This window comes from Lepeophtheirus salmonis, chromosome 11 (assembly GCF_016086655.4).
Source record: "Lepeophtheirus salmonis chromosome 11, UVic_Lsal_1.4, whole genome shotgun sequence".
In the NCBI taxonomy this organism is placed as follows: domain Eukaryota; kingdom Metazoa; phylum Arthropoda; class Copepoda; order Siphonostomatoida; family Caligidae; genus Lepeophtheirus; species Lepeophtheirus salmonis.
Window position 1 is genome coordinate 21710247 of NC_052141.2, and position 21593 is coordinate 21731839.

Below are 21593 nucleotides of genomic sequence, written 5' to 3' on the forward strand. Positions count from 1 at the left end.
TGGAGTCGAAAAGGACCTTTTGATGCAGATCTATTAAAAAATGATTATGTTTTTAAAGCTTGACATTGATTTTTCTCATGTTGGAATGAGACGCATAAAAATATACAATCAATCTTAGAACTAAAATATCTTTTTACTGGTTGCAGGTTAAGAAAGTACGGGCCCGGATCGGTTTGGATCTTTAGGCGTATATATTCAAGTAAATTTCAGGTAAATAGTCTTTGGGATCCGATAGAAAAATTAAACAGATATTTATTTCACATTATAAAACTATTTTACCTGAAGTTAGGACATAAATAAAATATAATCCGGATTACGGTTACATTTTACTAATGATGGGAAGGTTAATCGGAATCGAGAAACGGGTGTTTTTTCCAGAATCATATTCGCCAAAAATTTAGTATTTTATTATATTTTTCAAAAAAAATTATATTACAAATTTATTTTTTTGAAATTTTTTGTCTCAACAACTGTAGATTTTTGAAATATTTCTCCAAAAAAAATAACTTTTTACGAAAAACTGCAAATTAATGTAATTTTTCTCAATTTTTTTTTTTTTTTTTTTTTTGGGACTAACTGGATTTGTGAAAAAAAAAATATCCATATATATGTTCTATATAATATATAAACCAAATAAAGAGTGTTGAAAAAAAATTTAACACTTGAAACTTAATTTTTGAATTTTTTTTTTTTATTTTTTTTTTGAATTTTTAAAAACTATGCCGCTATAAAATATAATCCTGTGGATGCCCCTGATAGCAACATTGTGTTTTTTTACTATTTTTTAAAATATTAAAGAATTGGCATCAGGATTTATTTCAGAATGGTCCCATCACTAATTTTTTTTTTTTTTATTACTGATGTTAAAAAAATTAATAACCCAATATTGTTACCATTTATGCATAAGTTATTATTATGATAATTGGTATAATAACACTAGGCATATTTTTAACTTTATTTATCTCACAATCTGAAATCTATATAAATATCACTTAAAATTCGAGCACCCAAATGTGGTTTGGGTCTCAAATCTTTCCCAATAATACAAGTTTACTTATTCTTTACCTGGATACTTCAAATCCAGATCCACAACATGTCCTATATCTAGCCATGAGTTTGAACTCAAGTTGACTTAGATGACCCTAACATACGTAGATAAGGAAACGTTCCTTATACAACTCCGTACAACAAAGAAAAAACCAAAAAATTCGGGTAAAAATGGTTTATTTTGTCAACATTATCTCCTTTCAGCCCTATGTATAAAGAAATAAAAATTAGAATTTTATTATGTTTCTCACAAAATTTATAAACTGTAAAAATATGCTTTTTTGTAGTAAGTCTTTGTTCTATATTCAATTAAACTTCCTCACAAAAACAGTTTTTAATCGAGTGTGAGTAGACGTGGCACCTCTCCACTAAACAGCTTTCTCATGTACAATTTAAAAAAAAGTTCGATATACCTCACCTTTTGAAAAGCCTACAATGTTTTTTAGCTCATTCACTTTCAGTCGACGATCTACCGGTGATGCTTTGTGGATTTTCTTTCCAATTTCTGGAATTGTCAGCTTATTTAGTACACAACGTTCAATATTGATATCTTAGAAAGCTTGGGACAAAGAATTTAGGGAGATTGGATTTGAGGAAAAAGTCGTGGACTTTTCTTTTTGAAGCCATCAACGAAGGTAGAAGAGTGGCTATCGGACTAAATCTTTTGGCATAAATTAAAAGATTTAGTATACTTTGTAAAATGGATGGACGAATAAAGCCCAGATATCTACTGAAGGTTCGTCTTGTGCAAACAAATGAAATTACGTCACAAAGAAAGTTCTTAAATATTGAAAAAATAAATTGGTTACAAAATAAATTAAATATTTTTATAAATAGCTTTGAAAAAATAACGACAAAAATGAGTTATATGTGTACTTTTCTCAATATAAAAAAAATGACGATAATGTAATACGCAGTACTAATCCACATCCATTGGGAATAATTTTACAAATTCCACCATATTTCTTGAGAATCTAAAATCGCAGATGTTAATTTCCCCGTATATTCATAAGAATTTATAGTAACACTTATTTTGAGCACTTCATATAAAAAACACAATTATATTGTATAACTTAACACAAATTACTAAAAATAATCTTAAAATATTTCCGTCATTTGAAGGGGGTTTCGAAGTTTTGAAAACATTTACGCTCTCACTGATTTAAAAAGTATGTCTAAAATAATACAAAAAGGGATTTTGCGGGATATGTTAGTATTAAAATCAATTATATACAACATAAAAATCAAAGGAGAGCCCTTAACCCAGGTCAAAACCTAAAAATTTAAAAATATTTTAATCCCCAAAATTTAACATCTCTACTCGAAATTGCATTCTATTTTTAATACAGCCATCTCAAGAATTACAGTTAGATCCACTTTGTGTCTGTGTCATATGTTATCAATTTGACCCATATTTCTACTGACTTTGTGTAATTATCTGCAATGCCAACCACCAAATGTAGTCCCATATAGTTTACTGACAAGTAAGTTTTCTGAGCGAGCAAAAGAGAGTTATTTTGTAAGAAACATATTTTACTGAAGATTGTCATTTAAATTTTATTAAAATCTAGTCTCTGAAGTCAGTGACAACCAAATGAAGTTTATTTCTAGGTAATTATAATTGAAATATACATTTTTTATTCAATATAGCTCCTTGAGCCTCAATCACTACCTCTACCCTCATCCCGAAGGCAGTACACACCTTCATGATATAGTCTGCACACAAGTCAGCCCATGCAGAATCGATGGTGGACTCGTGAGGCATGTTAGAGGAAGCTATTCGCCTAGATGGAATAATCCAAAGGATTAAGATTGATGACTGTGTGTGAAGCCACGTGTTCTTGGACACAATCAAAAGGAGCTTGGCTCTAGAAAACTTATTATCTTTTTTGACCGTCGTAATGAGATATTTCTTTTCAACTGCTCTTGATTTTGACACGTACAATCATGGCCATTGTTCTTGGACCTTAGCCAAACTTTCTGGCGACTGTAGATTGTGTTACACATCGCTTTTTAATGCCATAAAAGATCATTTGGATGATCCTGAGGTAAATGACAATCTCAATTAGGGTCTACCGGCGTGCTAGCATTTCGATATCAAGAATTATTATGGCTTCTATTTTGTTGTCTTTGAAGATACAGCCAATATTTATTAACGAAAACATTTGCAAATGATTGTTAAAATATAACACAACCTTATTTTTGTAAAAATCTTTATCAAAATTCGAGTTTTGAGCATTTATTATGTGTAAACTTAATTATTAAGGATTAGATAAGCCAACGTCAGCCAAGACTGCAGGAGCAATAGCAGCAGCAAATTACGTCGTATATATCCGTATATATCGCAGATCTTTACAATAGCAATGTATTTCAATTGCAGTGGAAGTCCAAGATGTTCCTGTTGGAGAAACCTCTAATATTCACACGTTTCCAAGGAAATTTCACTCCTAGATTAATTACGACAATTTATAAAGACTAAACACAATTCTTCAGTGAAACCCAATTTTTTTGTTTCTTTCATTGACTTTTCATCTTTCCTCTCATCGAAGCCGCCTATAATCATTTTCAACTCATTTTTTCGATCCAATAATAAAAGTGTACTACATATCTTATCAAAAAAATTTCTCTAATACCAAGTGGTCCATTGATATCTCAACACTTACTAATTCAATATTAAATTAAGGTTGAGATATTGAAATTAATTCATATTTCAATGATATATTAAAATAATAACAATTAGTTACAAAACTAAACAAACCAGAGCTCTTTAGCTTACGAACGATAGCCCTTCTATAGCCCAAATGCCAAACCCCTTGACTACACCTTTTGGGTACCTGTCGAGGGGATGGTATGTAGTGTCTGTCATCCAAACACAGAGGCACTTGTACCCCCATGATAGATAACTACATCTGCAGCGGGTACCAGACCTTCTGACCCCGCCTGGAAGCCATCATTGCTGCTAAAGGAAGCTACATTAATAATAAAGAGAGCTCAGAGACATTTATATGTTTTTGTATTTATTTTGTTGACATTATATTGTTAATCAAGAAATGATATCTTGTTGAAGTTTAAAATTCAAAGTGTTCAAATTTTAATGGAACACTCAGTAACTTTGCTAGAACTGATTCCTTATTTTCTGTAATAAAATTTATCGTGAATACAGATAATATTTTTTGAGCAATGATCTTTTCTTTGTTAAGGTTCTTTGGAGATAATATCTTATTATGAGTTATACCTGTCTATGGAAAAAATAACAAAATAATCATAGAGTAAAATAAAATTTAAGGATAGCTTAATTTAAAATATATTTATTGCTAAAATAAATAGAATTTTATACCATGTGCTAATTTTGAGAGATCTACAACAAATACATTCTTTAAACTCAACATCAAGGTTATATTTACTTTATTCACAACCAAAATGTACTCAAGACATTTCTAAAGCTTTGTTTTAAGATAAAAGAGATAGAGTAAACAGATTTGACAAAAGGGTATTGAAAGCCAATATCCTCATAAGCCTAAAGAGTCCTCCCAAATGTCCATTGTATCCATGATGTCCTTTCTTTTAAGAGCAACTGCAATTTCTCTTGGTGTCCTCCCATAGAGATCAAGCTTATCCAATTCTGCGCCATTTTTCAATAACAATTCCACAATTTCCCTTTGATTTGTTTCAACAGCTGAGTGAAGAGGTGTTTGATTATTCAAATTCTTTGTGTTTGCATTCGCCCCAGCAGCTAAATAGGCCTTTAAAATGAGACTATCCCCTCTTTTACAGGCTCGTGATAGCCTTTCTCCAACTTCAATGGGCGTCAAATGGATATGAGCCCCTGCTTCTCGAAGAATATGAATCACATTCATATGAGCTCCTTTGACGGCACACAATAAGGGCGTATCATTGTTACGATCTGTGAAACGAAAAAATATATATATAAAGATAAAAAATTAACTTTTTATAATTGATTTTACCTCTTAAATGTACGTTTGATCCCTGCTGTAATAAATATTCCACCATTTTTAAGTTTCCTGCATTTGCAGCAATATGAAGGGGAGTTCGCTGATCATAGTCATCCAGTCTTATCTCTGGGTATAGTCCATATTTACGGAGCTCATCAAATTTAGATGGATCTCCCTTCATTACAATGGCTGTAATCAGGGGAGGGAAAAGGATTTCTTGAATACGATTGATTTCTACAGAGGAAGAGAGATGCATTGTACGAATAATGGACTCCATAATGTTAAAATCATCATCTTGTCCCATTTTATAAGAATCTCCATTCTCTGATGGAATCACAGTCATTTCTCCTCGTATGTTTTGTCTCATCATGTCCTTTTTCTCTTCTAAGCTTAAATCATTTTTAGAGAGGACGTAGCAAAGTTTAGTCAGAGCTGCTTCAGGAGTAATGTCGGAGCTTGGAATTACACCGGCATCCAAAAGAGTCTTACCTGTCTCGTAAATTCCCGAAACTGCTCCATTTAAGCATTGAGTACAAACTATGATAATTATACCCTTATCATTGGCTTCTTTGAATTTTCGCACAATGTCAACACGATTTGTAGGGAGATTACCCGCACCGTAGCACTGAAGAACGACACCCTGAATAGGAGGTAGTAGGAAATGCTCAATGATGTCAATCGTAATGGAAGGGAAAATCCGCAATGTTACAACGTTTCTATTTAATTTTGCATGAGCATTGAATTTTTGAATTGCTGTCGGCTTGAAAATGGCTTTATAGTCCACTTGGATGTCAATTCCAACCTCAACCAGTGGAGCCATGTTTGGTGTATCAAACGCATTTAATTTACCGACACTAATCTTGATGGTTCGATTTCCTCGCATGAGTTTATGGCTAAAGTACACTGAGACTTCGGGAATCGTATAGTTTCCTGCAAGGATAAGTGAGCCCACAAAGTTATCTCGTCCATCGCTTTGTACCTTAAATGCATAAATATATATATATAGATATATAAGGTACGTCAAATCTAAGACTCGTACCTCAAAGCAAGGGATTTGTGATCCTGTTATGATGACGGTTTTCCCAAGATTTTCTAGCATGAAGGACAAGGCAGAAGCCGTATAGGATAGAGTATCTGTTCCGTGCAGTATCACAAATCCATCAAACAGTTCGTATGAGCAATGAATATCCTAAAAAAGAATTTACTATGATTGAGAATTAAGGAAAGGAAAATTATTATTTTTATACCTGAGCGATCCGGATCCAATCATCCATAGTCATATTACTTGAGTCGAGAATGGGGTCGTACTCATAGATGGTATAGACTACTCGGTTTTTTTTGTCAATATTAGGGAGAACCAAGGGGCATTGGGTTGACGAATCCTACAAAAAGCAACAATAAACAAATACATATTATTTGTACCCTTGAGGTTTTGACAAAATTAAACTGCTTACATTGGGAGGTTTGGTGTAGGGATGATTGTCCCAGTACGTAGAATCGTGCATGGTTTTGATTTTTCTAACTTCTGTCTCCAATGTTTGAGGCTTGGGGACAAGTGATCCATGTTCATTACGAACCATTCCGATGGTTCCTCCCGTGTATAGTACAAGGACCTTTATTTGGGGGGGGACGAATTATATGTTCAAATGTGGGTTGGTGTATATTGTGAATAAAATATTACCCTGGACTCATCATGTATATCTAATGTGGACAAATTATGGATTCCCAAGGTGGAAGAGTGCCTCAACTGTTTACGAACGGAGCAATCGTCCACGATTTCACTATTGTTAGCATCTGAAAGTAAAATATCCAAGGATTCACCTCTTTTAATCATTTAGAAGATAATTCAATGAAAAAAAAATATTCAGACACGAAATCACGTTGAATTGGAATGACAAAAATACAGTTCTTTCTGGGTTTACTTTCAAATAAGGATAGCTTAGCAGTAAGTGTCTCTACACGTAGTTAAAATAACATTACGGCAAAAGAAAGTTCAATATGAGGAAATAACTGATTCAAGCCATAAAAGAGGGAATAAAAGAAAGCAATTTTGGAAAGGGTATATATAATATGTACTCTTCAAATACCGCTCTGAGACTGAGTTAGAATGTAGAGAGACTCACTTCTTTTTACAATGATAATTATTATTATCCTAATTAATTAAAAAAGTAAGGACGGAATTATCGTTTTGTGTGATGTATATTAGTACTACTTACAGCCATGCGTAATTGAGAGCATTCTAATCATTTTGAAAGACTTCAAGAGACTATCGTCATCTATGACATGCGTAGATACGATTATATTTGATGCCTCAATGCTCCTCGTTACTTCGCTACATTATGACCATTCCTGCGTTTTACACATATTATATCGTTTTGAGTCACAAGATATGTGGTGGTTTTTTTTTGTGTTTTTTTCTTAATAATAATAATGAAATATGTGGTTACATATTTGTCTATTATAATAAATGTATGTATTGTATCTAAAAGTAGTGAGTAATGGATTATAATGGTAAAAAAGGATCGACAATTTACATACCTACATATACAGGGTGAGACAGACATTTTATATGTATTTCCTCGCTTTAATCGAGGTAGCGCAATTTTCGTCAAAAATATTCTAAAATTGATATAGTCAATCAATATTATTACATACAAAAATGAACCAAAAAGTCCTAAAAAGTGTACGGGCAAACGTATGAGGGATTTCAAAAAAAAGAAAACGCCTAGTAGGAGTACATTTATCAATAGGTAATTTTCTATACCTTCAAATTGTATTACTTTTTTGAAATTTTGAAAAGAAAAATTAAGGCTGCTAGAGTATTTTTAATTTTGTGGGTGGTAATTTTCATATTTTAGCATTCCTTACATCTCCTGTACAATCATGAATAAGCAGCAGGAGGCCATCAACAAGGTTCTCAAAGAAAGGATCGTTGTCACTTATAAATAATTTTGAGATCGGATATTGGGAAAGTAGTGTGTAAGTGTCCGAAAATAAGTGTTCCAGTCAATGGTGATTTCAAGAAAACTATGCGGGGTTTGGTCATTTTTGGAAATGTATATGATTTTTACAAGTTGCAATTTATTCATCTTAAATGCATTATTTAATAGAGTAACAATGGTCATATTAATAACCAACTATTAATTGATAGTGTTTTTTTGTTTGTTTGTTTTTTGTTTTGTTTTTCTTGATCCATTTAAATTACATGTTATGTATTTATAAGCCAGAATACTTTTTTTTGCAAGTGGGAAGGCCAAATCACATAATTTTGACGTCCTCGGCAGCTTTTTGGAGAGGGGAGTGTTGGGTTTTTTGACATTCTTATATATATGTATGTACATATATGCCAAATTTGACTAAGAAATTTACTTTTTGAAAAAAAAATTGAAAGAATAACCTTTTTTAAAGAAAAATCGGAAATAATTCTGTAACCAAATAAAACTATAAAAATCTCGAATTTGGGGAGGGACAATGGGCCCTTGGCTTCTATATTTCTGGCGGCACCCTTTATGAATAATATAATGACAGTGGGTACTTTAACTTTACAATGTCCTACAGAATACTTAAATTTCAGTAATTTATATTCAAATAGTCGAATATTAATACCATTCTATGGAATATTCAATTAATGCATATTCCTTATTCTAAGACCTGTAAATCCTACATTTAGAATCAATCCCTCTATTTTTATTGTAACTTCTACAAAAAATATATATGCACAAGCAAAGGATTACCCAGCGTTGCTCAGACCAAGGAGTAACCATGAAATCACATTGACAACGATCAATTTTATGCGTTCTTAATTTTTAGACCCCTTCTGCGCGGGCGAGTATTTAATGTATGTATTATTATGAGTTTTTAAAAAATAGTGTTATAAAGTTTAAATAACATACCATGATATATGCATTAAAAGAATTGCCTGCATAAGAAGTCTATTTTTTATTTTCTCAAAAAATTGGCATCTTCGAATCAATAAGAAATAGAATAAGCCCTCCAATATGAACCCAACCAAAAAAAAAAAATCAGAGTCCCTGTCTCATCCTGACCAGGTTAAAAAGAGGCACCTACGCAAAATTTCAGCCTCCTAGCATGCATAAGAAAACACACACACAAACTCGATTTATATATGTAGAGATTAGGTTGGGGAACCGTAATTTCGTATAACCTTCCCCTTTTTTAAGTAAGTAAATCTCGTTCATTTTTGGTTACATAAAATCATACAATAAAGCTTTGCAAAGCTGTAAGAAACACTACCAACGCTTTTTTTAGAGAGTATTGCACTTGGCCAGCTTAGTCATGAATTATCCTGTGTCGACTATGGATATCTCAAAAAAGGAAATTCGTCATATTTTATATTTTTAATGCCTGAAAATATTAAATGGGTCAAAAGTGACCAAGAAAATTTGCAAAAATCCTCTTTCGGTTCGTGTTGCACAACAGTGGTTTGAGCAATTTGGTTCTGTTGTAGTGGAGGTGAAGGATGTGCCAAGCACTAAGAGGCTTGTTGTCGAAAATGTTGATAAAATAATGAAAAATATCGAGATAGACAGTCATTTCACCAGTTGTAGTATCGCACAGGAGCTGAACATCGATCATAAAACCGTTTTGAACGATTTGCAGAAGACTGGATACAAAAATAAACTCAAATAGAAGAGAAATCGTGTTTCATCAAGCCAACGCCAGGCCACACACATTTTTGATGACCCACTAGAAGCTCCGGGAGCTCGAATGGGAAGTTCTTATGCATCCATCGTAAAGTCTGGACTAGGCACCAAGTGACTACAATCTGTTCCTGTCTAGGGTCAACACGCTTGAAGGTTAAAATTTGGCCTCAATAGAGGCCTGTGAAAACTGGTTGTTCAAGTTTTTTTGCCAATAGGAACAAGGGCTTCTACGAGAAGGACATTATGAAATTGGATTCTCGTTGGAAACAAGTTATCCAACGGAACAAGGTATACGCAGTGTAAAGGGGGGGGGTGTACCTATGAAATATATATTAAAGTTTTAATGGCATTCTTTTGGCTTTTCAAAAAAGGAATATGTAGGTATAGTGATACTTCCACGTTGTAATCGTTTGAATTGTTATTTTATTTCTGAACTAATTTTAGTTACAAATAATAAAAATCTATGAGGATCTCTGTTGTTTTTTATATATATCCATAACAACCAACAACGTACATAATATACAGATATTTATCAGATTCTTGACCATAAAAAATACATCACATGATCACAAATAAAGAAATAAATATGTAAACTACAAACACCTACGTAGTACACTGTATAATTATTATCAATGAAGAAGTTTGGACCTGGAGAAATACATACTGAATAACTTTTTGAGGAGTAAAAAATGTTTGTATAAGAGAGTTCTAAAATTTAGAATATTTTGTATTGTCTTTCATGAGGTGAAAGTTGAAGACATCTCTACTTCCTCATGAATCAAATAAATGCTAGTGTTTGGTTTCTGTTTGAAAATCATGGACCGATCCGAGACCCTTATGATTTTTAGCCGTTACATCGCTACCTCAAAAATCCTTGTGTATTATTTTATCAGCTGTCGATTCCTTCGTCTGACTTGATACGTCATGGCTATGCCATAATTTATTTTTTTAATAAACAAACGAAGTAATAAGTTATACCTAAAGATGGGCTGTTAGGTCAAATAAATTACTGTTTTGAGATTAGAAAAGGAAAACAGTTGGTAAATTTTTCTTTCTTCCTTCATTGTTTATTAATATTTATCTTAAAACTGATAAAGAATATAGTTTGTCGCTTACCTTAGTAATATTGAGTATAATTAATGTTATTAGTCAAATGCCTTAAAGAAGTTCACCCTCCCTCCGCCTGAATTGAATTTAATTGGATCTCCATTTATTAATTTTCCTTCGGAGTTCATATTTTCCCATTAAGATATCCTAGCAACACGCCTTCTTATCCTCTCTTCCTGTTCTATTCAAGAGATCTCGTCTCTTTGTGTCTTAGTTAGTGGATCTCATTTTATTTAATGGAAGGATAGTTCATTGTGAAGATGCCCCTTCCCTTTCAATGTCTGTGATAGTGACTTCTGACCTCATGAACCATTGCCGCTATTTTCAAAAATATATAAATTCCTCCCAATCTTCTATGGAATAATCGTATACTGCTATAAGAACTAAAGAGTTCTATAAAAAGACAGAGTAATCCACTGAAAGCCCAAGTGAGGAACAGAAAGAGTTATCATCCTCCCTCCACTGCTCCTTCATTGAAATTATAAAGTTATTTTGTTCTTAAGTCAACTCTGCTTCGTCTCTTACTCTAAGAAAAATATTTCATTTATAAGAGTACTCCTGTTTCCTTGATGTATATGACGCAGAAATAACTTAGCTCAATCACAATTCCATTTGTAAGGTAGAGTTTGTGATTTATAATCTATACGGATAATTATCAGTATAACCTGGACCCTTGATTTCTTAATCACATGTGTGCCTCTTTTCTCATTGGAAAACGAGTAGAAAATAATTCTAGACTCCTAAAGATAATGTGCCTCTCTTTTCTTGATAGTTTTGTGTCTGCATTGCCAATTCATATTCTATTCTGCTAATAAGTATATTTATTGATGTTTAAAAATGTATCCTCTCATTTTGTATATGTATAGTGTCACTAATAATTTGTTAAATATATTTGTTTTATTGATGTTTAAAAATGTATCCTCTCATTTTGTATATGTATAGTGTCACTAATAATTTGTTAAATATATTTGTTTTATTTAATATATTTAGATTCTATATTGTATCATTTGTCATTTAAATTTGTCTGATTCTCTGCTTATGACTTCTAGTTACAATTAATACAATTGTTTTTTAGTTGCATTTTTTTTAAAACTGTTCATACTTATTTAACTGACTATTATAAGCATACGTTATAACGATAAAGACGATATACTTCGTAATAATTAATATTTCTATATATTACCGTCCTTCGTACAAATTCAAATAAAGTGAATAATAATTATATTTGAAATATTGAAATTCTATACTCATCGTGATTGGATCTCTTCAATGTTGCAATCTTTTAATCTCCTTTACAATGAAGGAGTCGAATCTGCACTCTTGAGATGAATGATCAACTTAGAAGTATCTTTCTTCAATTCCCTGATTTTAGGTCTATCTCTTAGAGAACATTTCTTAAGCGTTTTCGTATTTTCGTCTCATCAAAAATACAAGTCCTGATTTTCGCAGTTGTAAGTTAAATTGTATCTGGATTTAGGAACAAGAAGAACAACTGCCTGAATGGTCTCGAAGGATGTCTTAGCTTCAAATGGTGTGCAATATATTTGTCTAACATCCATTTCTCTGGGTAAATGCTTGATTATGCTCCATAGATTCGGACATGTTGACGTTGAATTTATCTAGATAATTTTAAGTCTTTTTAGTGTATCTGAAGTATGTAGGATAAAAGACGGATTTTATTTTATTAAGTGTTAGCCCTTAGTTTTTGATTACTCATTGTATAACATATCATATTAGCGACGTTAAGGGAAGATATTTAGGAGCTCTCAATGTAAATAGATCTATAATATATAAATATGAAAGTTATTTTTATGAATTTCACGAAGTAAATCAAGTATTTCTGAATTTGAAAATTTCAACTACTTTTTATATTAATTGTTCTAGCGTAATTTGAAATATAGAAGATTCTCATTTCTATAGTAGAATCAAGTGATATTCTATCCTCCAACCCGTAATTTTGTTCAATAGTACCATATGTATGCTCCCACTTTTTAAACGCACTCGCTCGATACCCATCGCTAGTTATACGGATACCATACTTATGTTCCATTTTATAAAAAATGCATTATTATTAATTTAAAAAAATTGTTTTATAAACTTCAAATAACATAACATATACGCTTGAAAAAAAAATCCTAGATGAGAAGTCCATTTTTTATTTTTGTCAGAAAATTATCAAATCAAGTTCTAGAGAGGCACCATTGCAAAGCTTCAGCCCCCTATAGGCCCAATGGTGTGGGAACTCATACAAGACACACACATACAAACTATATTATACAGATATTGGCCGATTCATATATGCTTGAAGAAATTTTGTTTATCATTTACAAATACGCCTTTAGTAAGATATTACCAACCATTATTATTAATATAATGCAGTATTAAAAAAATACTATGTAGGATTTTAATATTTATATAGATACATAAAATACAGTTTCTGTGTGCGTGTCCTGTATGGGTGCCCACACCATTGGGTTTAGGAGGCTGAAACTTTGTGTGGGTCCCTGGTTTTTTTTGTTTTTTTTTATTAATTTCGATTTGACCATTTTTGGAGAAAATAAAAGATGAACTTATCATCTAGACGATATTTTATGCATATTTCTTGGTATGTTACTTAAAGTTAATAACACCTCTTTTTAAAGTCAAAAAGACTAGTTAAGGGGTTGAGTTATAGACAAAAAAAGTGACTGGCGTCTCATAAAACAATACGAATAACTAAGTTTTATAAATTTATTCAAAGTCAAAAAAGTTGTAATATATCCACTGGAATATTGTATAAGTAGATAAAATATTTTTTTTTTTAGAAATTTGTATAGAAATTCATTTTCATATAAATTTGACACATAAAAATTAATGTTTTCAGAATATTTTTCTTCTAATTTTTCATCAAACATCAATTTGCAATTTTTTTAAAAGAAGAGTCTCCATGCTTTTTGGGTATAACATTATAGATCTTATAATTGTAAAAATATATTATTTTCCATTCCCGGAATATTTATTACTTATTTTTGCACTAATCAACCGGTTATCGAGGGTCATTTTTTCGACTACATTACAACTTTTTTGGTTTTGCAAGTGAAAAAAATCTTGGAAGATTAGTCTTTTTTTACAATGCCAAGAAAAAATTGGTCTTAAACGGAGGTTCCACCCCAAATAGACCTAACAATTGTCTAACAACAAAGTATTGCTCAACTCTCACTATGGAAAGAGATTCGTAAAAATAACTATATAGAATTAAAATAAAATAAGGATTGTGAGGAAAATTTCCTTAAGTTTACATACATTCATAAAACCACACTTTTTTAATTTTTAGTTTTAATAATTCATATCAGATTAGTAGTTAATTAATTAATAAAGTCATGAAAAAAAGTAAAATGTTTTAAATGACCTACCTGAACAATTTTCTGATGGATATTCGAAAACGGACATATTTGACTTCTAATTGGTATGTGTTTTAACTGCAGTTTAGAATCAGTTTTTAAAAAGTATCTTCATTTGAGCACTATGTTGTTTCATCAATTATCGCATGGCAGGATTAAGAATATATGTTTTAGACATCAAGTACCTAATGTTGGAAATATAGTTTTAATTAGACCTGTATTAAGATATTAAGGAAAACATACAGTCCAATTTGGATAAGTTCAACATTTCTTAAGGCAATATGTATTTACTCTATAAACAAATTTGCCTACCTAAACTCTCAGACCAATTCCTCAATTGTAACAATTCCGCTTAAATTTAAATTAGGAACTTATGATATCACTTCATTTATGATTGCTTAAATTCAAGTCGAGTCGGTTCAACAAGATCACTATATATTAATTTCAAAAATATATAGAGCATTTTCATTAACATCGTAAATTGCATCATAATGGACATAACTTTGTTTACTTATATTTGTAAGTAAAAAAAGCGTCAGAGAGTGGCGCGTCTTATGACAAATAATACAACTCCCTGAATGATAATATTAGATAAAAAATAACATGCGAATGTTTCTCAAATAGAGACACTGTCAAAATTCTTCTGAGCATGCAACAAGCAACAAATTGTCATATTATCTTGCAGCTAATATATCTTTTTTTAATTTGCTCATACCTTATAGAAGGAGACGACCTTTGGGTGCTTAGTTGATATTTTTTTTAAATGGACAAATTTCCAATAAACCTTGATAAAACTCCACAAAAAAGATTAATTTGTTTTGAATACTTTCTTGATTCCCAATGATAAACAGTGACATCTGAATTAAATCAAGCTATTAACTACTGAAAATTCCTTAAAAAATCAAGAATTATGCATCTTTTTTTTTCTTTTATAATCGATTAATGAAGAGAAAAATAGGATAGTTAGAGCAAAATATCTTCCATTGTAATAGTTAATTTTTATCTACATTATGGAAATAAGTTTACATAATGATGTAATAACATATTTTAGGGTCAGATACATAATAGAATAAGGCGATTGAGCGATCGAAATTCTATTTTTGCCCCCATTTTGACGTCTAATAGTGACTAGTATCCTTCATATTAAGGAAACAGGGGTTTTGATTGTTATAGAACTTGGTTGTTTAGGCCCCAAATTGGACAACATTAGAAATGTGACGTCACGTGAAAACGTTCTATATTTATTAACATCGTGACTGGAAAATACATTTTTAATAAATTAATTCCCTATCGTTTCCTTCAATCCAAAATTAATTTCCGAATATTTAATCCCCACTTTGAAGAGAAAAAAAAGCAATGGCGAGATATACTTGTACCTCCCAAGGTACCAATAAATAATAATACCCACGGATTTAACTTCTACTCCCTATTAAATATGTACTTATGATGTCATTTATATTGGTGATGAAAATCGTGTATATTTTTGGTATATTAAAAAGAAAGAAACTGAAAATCAATATGGTAACCCCCACAATTTTAAAAATATGTTGGGGGTGGGGGGGGGGAGAGCATCTTAGCTATCATGACTAGGTTTGCCAACCGTCCCTTGAAAAATTTAATTGCCCCATATTTAGAAAAAAAAGTTGAAACGGGATGCCCTTTGTCCTGTAAAGCTGCGAGTTTTAAAATTGGTCAATAAAATGCCACTGAGAAATTAATTTGAGGCACAAATATCTCTACAATTTTTCGACATATGTTCTATAGATGTACTATTTGAGTATGGATGTTCTACTTTCTATCTACTGTTTTATATTAATGTACATAAACAATTTTATGTAAGCAAGACAGGTTTCTCCTTAAGAAAAATTCTTATTTAATTCAGTTGATTTTGTTTATTATTAACATGAATTTGTTTTCCATGTGTTCACATCACTTATAATATGCATCTAATTCAATTCAGGATCAAATAGTTTTAAAAAATCGAAAAAAATTGGTGGCCAACCGTCCATCAAAAACGGAATAGTTCCGTATTTATTTTTCAGTAATGGCATTTCATTAGATCAACTACAATCAGCAGTTACGAGGGAAGGAAATAAACATGAACATTGGCAAGAATTATTCGAAGAAAAAAAAAAAAAATCCATAGAAAAATTAAATTATTTTGTAAAAAAAATTATAATATTACATTTTTTAATAAAAATCAAAAATTCCTGAATTTGGAGGGGGGATAGAGCCCCTGATTACAATACGCTTGAAACCTTTTCAAATGTGTATGGTTAAAAAACGTTTTGATATTCAATGGAACATTTTCAAACTATAATGACGCTATGGTCAAAGTGTCTCCGCATGTTTAAGACATTTCGTGTTTGAACTTCACTTAATATAAATCAATTTCGGTTATTGCAAAATTGATTCATGAAATATATAAATTCATTATCGATAGTATAAATACTTGCTAAAAAAAATTACAGTAAAATTGGATTAAATAAGCATTTAGAAGAAAATGTAATTTTAGAGGCTCTAGAATGCTTAGAATATGATCTTGCATTCAAAAATTGAGGCTATAATTGAATACGAATATTCTTATAGCTTTTTTTAATCTTGGGTATGTCTGGGATTTTACTGAAAATTTCACTGGTAGACCGAATACAGCACAATATTTCAACTTGCGTTAACTATAAGCTTATAATTCAAATTTGTGGGATGAGAGTAGATGCTCAAGAGTATTAACTTAGAACCTATAATTTGATTTAAGGTATCAGGGAGTTGGCAATCCTAGTAATGACATTTCATTAGATCAACTACAATCAGCAGTTACGAGGGAAGGAAATAAACATGGACATTGGTAAGAATTATTTGAAGAAAAAAAAATCAAAAATCCATAGCTATTCACGAAAAACAAAAATCAAAAATCCACAGATATCCCCGATATGGCCCCTTTCTTATACAAATCTATCAATCATTTATTATGACCATCAATTTCGCCTAATTTAAGTTCAATTTGCAGGTTCTGCAAAGGTTCAATGAGAATAATTTGTTAATAAAAATTGATGAAAATTCGTCAAAGAATGCTTATGTAATCCACACTCAATTTTAAGAAAAATCATGTAGTAATCACTTTTGTGTGGACGAGACACATATATTGAACGTATAGGTTACGTTAACTTGTAATTCTTCCGTAAAAATACAAATCACAGTAGTAGATTTGACTCTCATTTCAATTCGTGAATCGATTAGGTGGAGTTGATAAATTTGAAAAAGAAAAATAGAAATGGAAAATGTATAATTAATACTCGCGCAGTTTGAAAGTAATGTTAACACATAATTATGAATTATGAACATAGGTTTAGAATCCCGTGTTATGTCAAATGTGTTTACTATTTCTTAGTAAGTGATGTTGCTTTAAAATGTTGAGGAATTGGACAGGATTTAATAAATAAAATTTAAAAAAGTATTCATAGTTACATATTCACAATTTTATCTAAGTAATTATTTATAATAGACCAGAAAATGAAATATTGATGGGATTTTGAAGCAAAAATCTGAATAATGATATTGAGTCAATACAAAGATAGTTTTGTGTTTGTCATTATTTAGGACTGCAGTCCTATCCAGTTCACTCTCGGTCCGGTCCAGTTCAGTCCTAAAAACTTCGGTCCTTGAAACCGACACTCTACTTTATTTCTTCTTTTTAATCAGTTCTAGTACAGATATAGACCGACCGTCTTAAGCTATGGTCCTAAGACTGGCCTGGGCCGAATGAATAAGGACTGACACGCCACAATACAGAACTACAATTATTTGTTGAGGTTGAGTGAAAAATAAGATTCGAATAATATTCAAAAGTATAATAATATACTTTTGAATCAAAATTTGACCTTTCTCCTCCTTTAGTAAATATCTCTGCATAAATTTTACAAAATACGTGCTAATTAGTCTCTGTTCAATTATATAAATAAGATGGAAAATGCTTAATTAATGTTCTTGCTTTGAGTGCGAAGTTCTTGCTTCATAAATTAACTCTTTCTGCTTCATATTGGGACTAAGGACTGATACTCATTTGTCTCGCATATGTTCCTAATGAATACGATAATAATAAACTGATGAGCGTTTATGAGTAGTCTGCATTTAAAGACTCTCGTATTGTTGAAGTTTGAGGGCTGTGCAAGCAGCTTGATTCAAGTGAGTTTTCTCCCCAGTCTCCATTACTGTACTAACAATAGTATGAAATAGACTTTACTTAGTTGATGAATAAAGGTCTGTTTGTGGATTTAAAATACAAAGAATACTAGGAAGAGGTATAATTTGAAATAGTATAGCAGGAAGAAATCTCGTCAACGCTCACCTTTACTTTGCGTATATATATATGAGTACTACAAGACTTAAATTATTAATATACCTACTGAGCGTACATACCTTCGTGGAAGGACAGTAGAAATCGGAATAACAAAAATAATAGAGCAGAAATTACGAAAGTAATGTCATTTTCGGGATTTTCAGACGTTGAAATCAATCAATACGAAAGTTGTAAGTACTATTTAGTTCCGTAGACTTAATCCCTCCTTTGAACAAACTAGAATTATTCAACATGATTTGATCCCCGTTGACCCCATCATCCTCAAGCCAGAAACACGAGTCCGATACGTCCCTGTTGAAACAACTTCTAATTTATTTAACTTCTAACCCCTTCATTTTTACAAATTATAATTATTATTTTGTACAGCCTTTAAGAAAAAAAAGTCCCTTGGACCAAAGATCTCCTCTACATCCCACAAATCTGTTAAGCATGTTCCTCTTAAAGCAGAAATAGAGGATGAAGAAGATGAGGAGCATTCCATCGATAAGGTAATTTTGAATATAGGGACTAAAAAGACAGAGGAACCACTTATACCAGTAGTGGAGGAAATCGAGAATAAGGAAGTTCTTATTGATAGCTCAGATTTGCTAGGAGTGAATGATTTCGAGAATGAGGAATTAATTCATCTTCCGAAGCCACTTTCTCTAGCTGATTCTCAAAAAATAGAAGATGAAAACAAAAAATTGAAGGCAATTATTTTAGATGCTGTTAAGCAAAGGTGGGTGCTATAATATACTTATTTTATTTTGAATTCATCATCAATCATAATAATATGTTCATCTACTTTAGAAAAGAGAAAAGTAACTTAGAGGCAGAGAAGCTGAAGGAAATACAAGTGGAACTGGCAAAATTAGATGAAATTGTTGGAAGTGATGTTAAGATCATTCGTAAGGATATTGAGGGTGTGACACAACATTTAAGTGAGGCTAGGTATACGATTTTATATTTATAATAAGAAAAATATCATGCATTTGTACCCTAAATTAACTGTGACTTTATTAATATATAATTAATACATTGCAGAAAACGCTTTGAACGAGTCGAAAAAGAGTATGTAAAAGCAAAACTAGATTTACATCGTCATGAGGAACGTAAAAATAATTTAACGGATTACTTGTGCTTTATTATAACGGAGAACGAAACTCGAAAATCCGAGAGACTTCGTTTGCTTATGAAGGAACTCAACTTTTAATATCTACGCTCCACAGTACAGTACTTGGTCCATATTGAAATCACAATCAATCTCCGTAGGCAGATCGTCATGGATCTGTACATCAAACGCCAAAGCAATAGTTATGGGTTTATTTTTTAGCCCACTCAAGTACTTATCATAGAATCCCATACCTCGACCAAGTCGTTTCCCATCTTTTGTAAAAGCCAAACCAGGAACTAATACCAAGTCTAAATTCTTGGTTACTTCCCGGTCCCTGTTCTCTGCAGGAGGTTGCTTAATATGCCATTTCGTAATAGGAAGATTCTCAAAGTCTTTCATATCATATAGTTCAACCATGTTCATTATGGGCTCCGGATGCATAAAGTATTGAGGTACATAGCATTTTTTAGAGGACCTAAATTATATATTTTATACATCGTTATTACATATTCAATATCCATATCATTGTATAGTTCATTCAGAGTTGTTAATACATTTATTATACCATTTTAACGTTGTACTATTTAATTATTACAAACCGAAAGGAGTTCTCTAGGATCTCAACCGTTCCTATTTCCCAATCCTTCATATGTAAATACACTGAAATTCTTTCTGCGGATAGATACAAAGGATTTTGCAAGAGTTGCCGAGTGACCTCTTTGGTTTGTCGTTTCTTTTCTTCGTAGCCTAATGATTTAATAGCGGATTTTGCCATTTGTCGCATTTTCTTTTTTTGGGACACAACTGGATTATGTGTGCTGGAGGCCATTCTCACGATAAGAGAAGTCAAACCCACCTTCTTAAGACTCATGTATATTTTCCAAAAACAAATGACATAACAGTGATATATAAAATAATAACTGGAGAACTTATGTCAAATGACAAATTCCCTTCTCTTTCTGGTCAAACAACATATTCTTTTTTCTTCACGTGCCCCTGAAGAAAGACAGCTAGGGTAGCAAAGTTGATGGAGGAGACTGAGTACGTTTCGAGGTAGTAGGCTACGAAAACCTTTGAAGGTTGTCCTACAGAGTCCATAAATTATTAGCATAACATGTGAAATGAAATTGGTAGTTATTTATCCATTTAATATTGGTTGATCTGTTTCTTAGCTTTACAAACTCCTCTAATTTATTCTATTAGTAATGATTATTATCAATTAAATTAATAAATATCTCCTTCATCTTTAGAGAAATCATCTTTTTTAAAAGAATATTATTTAATTGGCCGCAAAAAATTAGGATCATCATTATTATTTACGAGGTACATATATTTTCAAAAAAAATAAAAAAATACGTAATTCTGCCTGCAGTCAACGAATGTTCAATAATCGAATAGAATTATGATGACTGATGATATTATACAATAAACATAACTTGTCAACATTAAAGCAAGTAAGAATGATTTTTCTTTAGGTTGAGTATGAATTACTTTTGTATTCTTCGAATTAATTATTGTCAATTTATAACAACACAGGTTATTTCTATTAACCCTTTGGGTATGCCGCAAATTCCACTTCAAATTTCAAATTCCTAAAGATAGCATAATCCATTGTCACAATAAAAGAAATTGACAGATTTTATATAAAAAGGGCCAAAATAATTCTTTGACAACAATTAAAGGTTTTAAACTAAAGCTAAAACTCTTAAGTATCTATTCTCATCCCAGTAATTTGAATAATAAGCTTATATTTGACTCAAATATCATATATGTCCATGAAATATTAGGCTGTAATCTGTATGAATAAATGAAGTAAAAAATTAATGAAGATTTTTTCCTTTTCTTGATTTTTGTTCAAGAATGTTTTTATGTTGACGCACCCCATACATGTTATATATATTGATAGTGCACTATATAATTTATAAATAATAATGAATCCATTATCTATGTATTGACAAACATTGAGATTTCAAAAGAATGTAATGAACAGAG

The 21593-nt window shown here is 31.4% G+C and overlaps 3 protein-coding genes and 1 long non-coding RNA gene across 8 annotated transcripts; 2 read left to right on the forward strand and 2 right to left on the reverse strand.

The window, feature by feature from the left end:
* The first annotated feature begins 1110 nt into the window (after window positions 1-1110).
* LOC139906632 (uncharacterized) lies at window positions 1111-3668 on the forward strand. Its single transcript, XR_011782272.1, has 2 exons — window positions 1111-1783; window positions 2698-3668. It is a non-coding gene; the product is annotated as an uncharacterized lncRNA (long non-coding RNA).
* A 671-nt stretch (window positions 3669-4339) lies between these two features.
* Window positions 4340-18881, reverse strand: LOC121125864 (L-asparaginase 1). 5 transcript variants are annotated; one of them, XM_071891812.1, is made up of 9 exons: window positions 18568-18705; window positions 14164-14336; window positions 7217-7349; window positions 6682-6794; window positions 6455-6613; window positions 6248-6382; window positions 6040-6189; window positions 5013-5979; window positions 4340-4951 (listed from the first exon to the last, which is right to left on the reverse strand). In XM_071891812.1, exons 3-9 carry the CDS (start codon window positions 7245-7247, stop codon window positions 4557-4559), a joined length of 1950 nt encoding a protein of 649 aa, XP_071747913.1. In that variant the 5' UTR covers window positions 7248-7349; window positions 14164-14336; window positions 18568-18705; the 3' UTR covers window positions 4340-4556. The 5 variants fall into 5 exon arrangements, with proteins under 5 accessions (XP_071747913.1, XP_040577048.1, XP_040577047.1 ...); XM_040721114.2 differs by lacking the exon at window positions 7217-7349 and having other exon boundaries at window positions 18623-18881; XM_040721113.2 differs by lacking the exon at window positions 7217-7349.
* Window positions 18537-20174, forward strand: Gorab (Golgin, RAB6 interacting). Its single transcript, XM_040721116.2, has 4 exons — window positions 18537-18678; window positions 18875-19226; window positions 19298-19438; window positions 19532-20174. The coding sequence occupies exons 1-4, from the start codon at window positions 18630-18632 to the stop codon at window positions 19698-19700; spliced, it is 711 nt and encodes a 236-aa protein (XP_040577050.1). The 5' UTR covers window positions 18537-18629; the 3' UTR covers window positions 19701-20174.
* Window positions 19479-20472, reverse strand: Mthfs (methenyltetrahydrofolate synthetase). Its single transcript, XM_040721117.2, has 2 exons — window positions 20201-20472; window positions 19479-20076 (listed from the first exon to the last, which is right to left on the reverse strand). The coding sequence occupies exons 1-2, from the start codon at window positions 20470-20472 to the stop codon at window positions 19704-19706; spliced, it is 645 nt and encodes a 214-aa protein (XP_040577051.1). The 3' UTR covers window positions 19479-19703.
* Between the last annotated feature and the right edge of the window lie 1121 nt (window positions 20473-21593).

What these genes read in the sequence shown, in the direction of transcription:
- Gorab (XM_040721116.2), top strand. Translation starts at nt 18,630, where the DNA reads ATGTCATTTTCGGGATTTTCAGACGTTGAAATCAATCAATACGAAAGT. An exon ending in AATCAATCAATACGAAAGTT is followed by an intron (nt 18,679 to 18,874) that starts GTAAGTACTATT and finishes TATTTTGTACAG; the next exon opens with CCTTTAAGAAAAAAAAGTCC. An exon ending in TTAGATGCTGTTAAGCAAAG is followed by an intron (nt 19,227 to 19,297) that starts GTGGGTGCTATA and finishes CATCTACTTTAG; the next exon opens with AAAAGAGAAAAGTAACTTAG.
- LOC121125864 (XM_040721112.2), bottom strand. Translation starts at nt 6,834, where the DNA reads ATGATTAAAAGAGGTGAATCCTTGGATATTTTACTTTCAGATGCTAAC. An exon ending in ATATACATGATGAGTCCAGG is followed by an intron (nt 6,614 to 6,681) that starts GTAATATTTTAT and finishes CCCCAAATAAAG; the next exon opens with GTCCTTGTACTATACACGGG. An exon ending in ATTGGATCCGGATCGCTCAG is followed by an intron (nt 6,190 to 6,247) that starts GTATAAAAATAA and finishes ATTCTTTTTTAG; the next exon opens with GATATTCATTGCTCATACGA.
- Mthfs (XM_040721117.2), bottom strand. Translation starts at nt 20,472, where the DNA reads ATGAGTCTTAAGAAGGTGGGTTTGACTTCTCTTATCGTGAGAATGGCC. An exon ending in ATCCTAGAGAACTCCTTTCG is followed by an intron (nt 20,077 to 20,200) that starts GTTTGTAATAAT and finishes TATATAATTTAG; the next exon opens with GTCCTCTAAAAAATGCTATG.